This window comes from Carlito syrichta, unplaced genomic scaffold, assembly GCF_000164805.1.
Source record: "Carlito syrichta isolate Samal-C Ts95f unplaced genomic scaffold, Tarsius_syrichta-2.0.1 Scaffold314018, whole genome shotgun sequence".
Lineage (NCBI taxonomy): Eukaryota > Metazoa > Chordata > Mammalia > Primates > Tarsiidae > Carlito > Carlito syrichta.
Genome location: NW_007258114.1, coordinates 332,345 through 339,712, shown reverse-complemented (window position 1 = coordinate 339,712; position 7,368 = coordinate 332,345). Strand labels below are relative to the sequence as shown.

General features: G+C 54.7%; 1 protein-coding gene across 1 annotated transcript in view; it reads left to right on the top strand.

Annotated features, from left to right (window-relative positions):
* The window catches only part of ADAMTS13 (ADAM metallopeptidase with thrombospondin type 1 motif 13), a 38,473-nt gene that overhangs the window by 9,920 nt on the left and 21,185 nt on the right, over positions 1 to 7,368 (top strand). The window contains 6 exon segments of the mRNA XM_021718935.1: positions 459 to 563; positions 1,762 to 1,913; positions 2,019 to 2,082; positions 5,739 to 5,865; positions 6,293 to 6,441; positions 6,727 to 6,847. Of these exon segments, the coding sequence (XP_021574610.1) occupies positions 459 to 563; positions 1,762 to 1,913; positions 2,019 to 2,082; positions 5,739 to 5,865; positions 6,293 to 6,441; positions 6,727 to 6,847 (718 nt within the window).

Below are 7,368 nucleotides of genomic sequence, written 5' to 3'. Positions count from 1 at the left end.
CAGGCATGCACTACCACATCTGGCTAATTTTTTATTTATTGTAGAGATGAGGTCTCGCCAAGTTGCCCAGGCGGGTTTTGAACCCACGGGCTCAGGCAATCCACTCACCTTGGCCTCCCAAAGTGCTGGGATTACAGGCTGAGCCACCGAGCCCAGCTTTCTTTTGGTTTTAAAAGAAATGAAAACATTTCCATGGTGAGCTTCAAGTCAGTGACAAGTTAAGAAAGAAAAAACAGTTTAAAAAACCCCAACACATTTCCATGGGCCCCTGAATGTGTGGCAGGCCCTGGTGATTGTCCCTGTTCCTGATGGATGGGTCAGCCATGCCTTGTTCTGCCAGGCCACCAGTGTCCATGAAGAAGTGTACTGTCTGTGTTTGTGTGTCCTGTGGTCTGGGAGGGACAGTTAAGGATGGACGGGACATGGTGGCCCCTGAGCGCGCCACCTGTCCCCTTTAGGACTTGTGCCAGGCTCTCTCCTGTCACACGGACCCGCTGGACCAAAGTAGCTGCAGTCGCCTCCTGGTTCCGCTCCTAGACGGGACAGAGTGTGGCGTGGAGAAGGTCAGAGCAAAGCGCGAATGAGACTCTCATGTGTGCGCATGTGCGCACCTTCATGGGCACCTTTGGCCAGGCCGCCTCGTTCTTGGGGTGGGAAGGAGGTAGGGCAGAGAGTCCTGGGACTGTCCCCGCTCAGGTTAAGAAGGAGGGGTGATTGAATGCTCACTTCAGCCCTCTGCAAGGCTGGGAGGCAGGGGGGCTTTCTAGGCTTGAAGACTTGGCCCTGAGTCTCCTGTTGTCACCCCCAAACCACAGAGAGCGGGCTTGCTGCAGTGACAGACACTCTGCTTACCCAAGACCCTCCTGTGGCCTCATCCTAGTCCTCGAAGCCCTTCCCTTCCCTTCTCCCCGGCCTGGCCACACCCTTCCTCCATTCTTTGGGTTGCTGGTCTCCCCTCTTCCCTGAAACGTTTACTCTCAAGCAGAATGGGGATTGTGAGGGTGCCTGTGGGTGTGAGGTTCCTATGGGTAGGGGTTCCTGTGTGTCAGGGTCCCTGCGGGTGGATCCCTGTGTGTGTTGGGATGGGTCCCTGTATGTGGAGTCCTTGTGTGTGCTGGGGGATCCCTGTGTGTATGGGGGGGTCCTTGTGTTGGGTGTCCCTGTTTTTATGTTGAGTCCCTGTGTGTGTTGGGAGATCCTGTGGGTGGGTTCCCTTGTGTGTTGGGGAGTCCCTATGTCAACTGGGGGGTCCCTTGTGTATCGTGAGTTCCTGGGTGGGTTGGGGTCCCTGGGTCCCTGTGTGTTTGGGGGTCCATGTGTGTGTTGGGGGCCCTTGGGTGGGAAGCCCCTCTGTGGTTTGGGGGTCCCTGTGGGGGTCCTTTGTGTGTTGGGGGAGCCCTGTGGGAGGGTTCCTGTGTGTGTTGGGGAAATCCCTGTGGGAAGGGTCTTTGTGTGTTGGGGGGGCTCTTGTGGAGGGTCCTTGTGTGTACTGGGGTCCCTGTATTAGGAGTCCCTGTGGGGATCCCTGTGTCTGTTGAGGGGTCCTTGTGGGGGGTCCCTATGTGTGTTGGGAGTTTCTGTGGGGGTTACCCTGTGTGCGTTGGGGTCCATGTGGGGGTCTCTGGGTGTGTTGGGGGATCCCTGTGTGCTGGGGGTCCCCATGGGAACCATGTGTGTTTTGGGGGGCTCCGGTGGGGGTCCCTTGTGTTGGGGGTCCCTTGGGGGTCCAGGGTAGGAGACCAAACTGTCCTTGCCTTGCAGTGGTGCTCCAAGGGTCGCTGCCGTTCCCTGGCAGAGCTGCCCCCGGTTACGGCGGTGCACGGCCACTGGTCCAGCTGGGGCCCCGAAAGTCCTTGCTCGCGCTCCTGCGGAGGAGGCGTGGTCACCAGGAGGCGGCGGTGCAGCAAGCCCAGGTGCGTGTGGCGGGCGCTGTTCCCCTGTCAGGGAGGGGACCGCACCACACCCCTGCTTGGGGGCGATGGCCACCTCCTGCCCTCCTGTCTCACGTGCATTTTCAGACCTGCCTTTGGGGGGCGTGCGTGTGTTGGCGCTGACCTCCAGGCTGAGATGTGCAACACCCAGGTAGGTCAGCTTCCCGGGGCGGCCGGGAGGGGGTGGTGGCGGGCAGGTGACTCCAAAGAGTCCGTCTCAGGACACTTTGGAGAGGGTCGCTGGGACCACAGCACAAAAACAGGACGGTCATGCTGACGACCCCAGAGCTCCTGAGGGGTGTCACCTTCATCCTTTCAGAACACATCTCTGCCCTCTGGAATATAAACACTACCGTGCAACCATGGAGGGTTCTTTTACTTACAAATGGAGGTGAAATCTGGCTGGACGTGGAGGCTCATACCTGCAATTCCAATACTTTGGGAGCCTGAAGTGGGAGGATAGCTTGAGGCCAAGAGTTCGAGACCAGCCTGGACAACATAGCGAGACCCCCATCTCTACCAAAATAAAAAGTAGAAAAAAACAAATTGAGTTGAAATACACGTAGCATAAAATAAACTACATTAAAGGGGATAATTTGGTAGCATTTAGTACTTTCACCATGTTGTGCAACCACCACCTCTATCTAGTTTCAAAGCATTTCCTTTACTCCAGAGGAAAACCCCTTACCATAAATCTGTCACGCCCCATTCTTCCCCACTCTCAGCTCTGGCAACCATCAATCTACTTCCTGTCTTTGTAGTTTACCTATTCTGAATATTTTATGTCAGTGGAGCCATACAATACACAGTCTTTTCAGTCGGGCCTTTTTCACTTAACATAATGTTTTCTTTTCTTTTTTAAGTCAGAGTCTCATTCTGTCACCCAGGCTAGAGGGCAGTGGCACACTCCCGGCCACTGCAGCCTCGACCTACGAACTCAGGCGATCCTTCTGCCTCAGCCTTCCAAGTAGCTGGAACTACAGGCACACGCCACCATGCCCGGCTAATTTTTTGATTGATTGTAGAGATGAGGTCTTGCCAAGTTGCCCAGACTGGTCTCGAACTCGCGGGCTCAGGCAGTCCTCTCACCTTGGCCTCCCAAAGTGCTGGGATTATAGACGTGAGCCACCGTGCCCGGCCGTCATAATGCTTTCAAGGTTCATTCGTGTGTAACACATATCAGTGCTGCTGCTTCTCCTTCCCCTCCTCCTCTTCTTCCTCCCCCTCCCCCTCCTCTTCCTTCTCCCCCACTTCCTCCTTCTTTTTCTTCTTCTTCGACAGAGTCTTACTTTGTTGCCCAGGCTAGAGAGTGGTGGCAGGATCACAGCTCACTACAGCCTCTACCTCCTGGGTTCAGGTCAACCTCCCATCTCAGCCTCGTGAGTAGCTGGGAATACAGGCACATGCAACCATACCTGGCTAATTTTTTTTGGGTAGAGATGTGGTCTTGCTATGTTGTCCAGTCTTAACCTGCTGGGCTCAGGCAATCCTCCAGCCTCAGCCTCCCAAAGTGCTGGGATTATAGGTCTGAGCAACTGTGCCTGGCCACTTCATTCATTTTTATGGCTGAATAATATTGCATTGTATGCATAGACCACATTGTGTTTATGTATTCATCTATTGGACATTTGGGCTGTTTCTACCTGTCGGTGACTGTGAACACAGATGCTGTGAATGTGCTTATACATGTACTTGTTTTGAATTCCTGTTTTCAATTCTTTTAGCAATATATCTAAAAATGCAGTTGCCAGGTTGTATGACAAATCTACGTTTGGCTTTTTTTTTGAGTCAGGATCTTTTTTTTTTTTTTTTTGAGTTGGAGTCTTACTCTGTCACCCAAACTGGAGTGCAGTGGCACGCTCCTGGCCACCACGGCCTCCACCTGCTGGGCTCTGGTGATCCTTCTGTCTCAGCCTTCCAAGTAGCCAGAACTACAGGCACGTGCCACCACGCCCGGTTAATTTTTGTTTTATTGTAGAGACGAGATCTCGCCAGGTTGTCCGGGTGGGTCTCAAACCCGGGGGCTCAGGCAATCCACTCGCCTCGGCCTCCCAAAGTTCTGGGATTACAGGCTGAGCCACCAAGCCCGGCCTTGAGTCAGGATCTTACTCTTTCACCCAGGCTGGAGTACAATCATGGCTCACCGCAGCCTCGACTTCTTGGGCTGAAGTGATCCTCCCATCTCAGCATCCCAAGTGGCTGGGACTACGGGCGTGCACTGCCATACTGACTAACTTTTCAATTTTTTGTAAAGACAAGGTCTCACTATATGCCCAGGCTGTTCTCAAACCCTTGAGCTCAAGTGATCCTCTTGCCTCAGCCTCCCAAAGTGCTGGGATAGTGCCTGGCCATGTTTGGCTTTTTTGAGTGTGTTTTTTTTGAGTCGAAGTCTCACTCTGTCGCCCAGACTGTAGTGCTGTGGTACGCTCCCGGCCACCACAGCCTAGACTTGCTGGGCTCCGGTGATCCTTCCGCCTCAGCCTTCCAGGTAGCTGGAACTACAGGTGCACGCTACCATGCCCGGCTAATTTTTTGGCATATTGAGAGGCGAGGTCTCACCAGGTTGCCCAGGCTGGTCTCAAACCCATGGGCTCAGGCATTCCACTTGCCTCGGCCTCCTGAAGTGCTGGAATGACAGACTTGAGCCACCACACTCAGCGAATGATTCTTTTTACATTGAGTTAAAATCTGCCTCCTGCTTCAGATGGCCCTGGGTTTGGGATTGGCCCTGGCTGTATGACAGCTCTGCATGTGGCAAGACCCTCTCTCTCCTCCTTCCCCAGACCTTAAGGGGAGGGTCTTTGTGGCAAGGGGTGGCGGGACTTCATGGAGGGCACCTGTGGTCAGTGTCCCCACCCGGTGGGTCAACTTCGATTATTTTCTCTTCAGTGTTTAGAAGTCCAGGATACCTGCCTAGGTGCTGAGGCTCTGGTGGTGAAGCCCTTTGTTCTTTTATTTATTTATTTATTTTTGAGTCGGAGTCTCACTCCGTTGCCCAGGCTGAAGTGCAGTGGGCGTGCTCACGGCCACCCCAGCGTCAACCTGCTGGGCTCCAGCGATCCTTCCACCTCAGCCTTCTAGGTAACCAGAGCTACAGGTGTGCACTACCACGCCCTAATTTTTTTTTTTTAATTGTAAAGACAAGGTCTCACCAAGTTGCCCGGACTGGTCTTGAACCCACGGGTTCAGGCAATCCATTGGCCTCGGCCTCCCAAAGTGCTGGGATTACAGTCTGAGCCACCAAGCCTGGCCGCCCTTTGTTCTTAATCATCTATAATTGCTTCTTTTCTTTCTTTCCCCACCCCCTTTTGTTTAGAGATGAGTTCTGGCTATGTTGCCCAGGCTGGTCTCAAACTCCTGGGTTCAAGCAATCCTCCTGCCTTGGCCTCCCAGAGTGGTGGGACTATAGGTGTGAGCCACCGTGCTGGCCTATAGTGGTCTAATTACCTGCCTCTAGATGCACCTGTCTAGTGAATAAACATCACCATCCTGGTTTTGTCAAGTCCAGGCCTTGGGACCTGAGGTTCCGGGAGCAGCGCCCTTCCTCGGCTCTCTCTTTGTTGCTGCCTTGTGATGTTTACAAATTCTCTGACATTTTTCCATTAGCAGAGAAAGGCAGGCACCCTTGTCCCCCCAGTTTACAAAGCGGGGGTTGGAGGCACAACCCAGAGCTGAGGTCATACCCACATCTTGACCCCGCACGGTAGGGTGCCATGCTGTCTCCCAGTGACACGGCACCCCTCCCCCCCACCCCGGACACCAACCCCCACTCCTGTGCCTGTCTGTCTTCTGCCTCCTCCTGGCCAGGCCTGCCAGAAGACCCAGCTGGAGTTCATGTCTGAGCAGTGTGCGGGGACGGATGACCAGCCGCTGCACTTCCCTGCTGGCAGTACCTCCTTCTACCGCTGGGGCGCTGCGGTGCAGCACAGTCAAGGTGGGACCCACAGAGCCTGCCCTGGAGACCCTCGGGTGGGGCACAGCCGTTGGTGGTCAGCTGTTACTCCAGTGCTGGTCAAGACAGCAGGTCGGGCAATGGCATCCCATCTCTGTGTCTTGGTTTTTCCATCTGTGAAATGGGTATAATGGCAGTATCTCCCTCCCAGGTCACTAGAAATTGGCAAGGGAAAAGTCAAGCAGTTTCCCTGGTTCATGATTCAATATCATTAGTTATTAGATTATGTTATGGTGATGATTATTGCCTTAGGAGGCAGGACAGAGCAAAGTAGATGGGGGCTGGTAGGTATGAGGGTTCACTTGGACGAGGCTTGGCCGGGTCAGCTGAGAAGACCTTGTGGGGGCTTCCCATCCCTTCCTCCCCTGGCTTTCTGGATCCCTATCCGCTCCCTCCTCCCACCCCACAGGGGATGCTCTGTGTAGACACATGTGTCGTGCTATTGGCGAGAGCTTCATTGTGAGCCGTGGAGACAGCTTCCTGGATGGGACCCGGTGTGTGCCAAGTGGCCCTCGTCAGGATGGGACCCTGAATTTGTGCGTGTCCGGCAGCTGCAGGGTAGGCGTGTGTGGATAGCGGAGGGGGCTTCGAGGCCTGCCTGTCCTATTGGAGGGCTCCTGGGGGGTGGGACTATGGGTGCTGGGGCCAAACTAGAAGTCAGCCTGGGTTCAGAGCTGCTCTGTGACCTTGGGTGGGTCACTTGAACCCTCTAAGCTGGCTTCCTGTGTGGAGTGTCATCGGTTGGCTGGGTGGATCCCAGAACTCCAGAGCAAGCAGGGCTGTGGTGTCCATGAGGCCAGTACCCTCCGGTGACAATGGCCCTCAGCCTTTCTCTTTGCACAGACGTTTGGCTGTGATGGCAGGATGGACTCCCAGAAGGGACGGGATGCGTGCCAGGTGTGTGGCGGGGACAACAGCACGTGCATCCCACACAACGGCTCTTTCACGGCCGGGAGAGCCAGAGGTAGGGGGCCTCCCCGGGGTGGAGGACTGGGCTTCCTGCAGCCCAGAGTCCTGGTGCAGGGCTGCTTAGTCCCAGATGCCTCCTACAGGTCTCAGTCTCTCCTCCCTCCACCTCGCTGCCCTCCCTTGGCAGGCTCCGATACTGGTGATGATGTTGTTGCTAGAACTGTGTCATCGCTAACTGTAGCTGTGATGCAGAGAAAACATAGACACTGCGCAATCCGTGGCAGACTAGCCTCTCTTTCCCGCTCAAGAAATCCCATCAGGAGGGATGCAAGTGAATGAGAGGGATGTTAGTTACACTGGGAACATCCTTGACTTTGATTGATTGATTGATTGATTTTGAGTTGGAGTCTCACTCTGTCGCCCAGACTGGAGTGCAGTGGCCGCTCCCGGCCATGGCAGCCTTGACCTGTTGGGCTCTGGCGATCCTTCCGCCTCAGCCTTCCACGTAGCTGGAACTACAGGCACGTGCTACCACGCCTGGCTGATTTTTTGATGTATTGTAGAGATGAGGTCTCG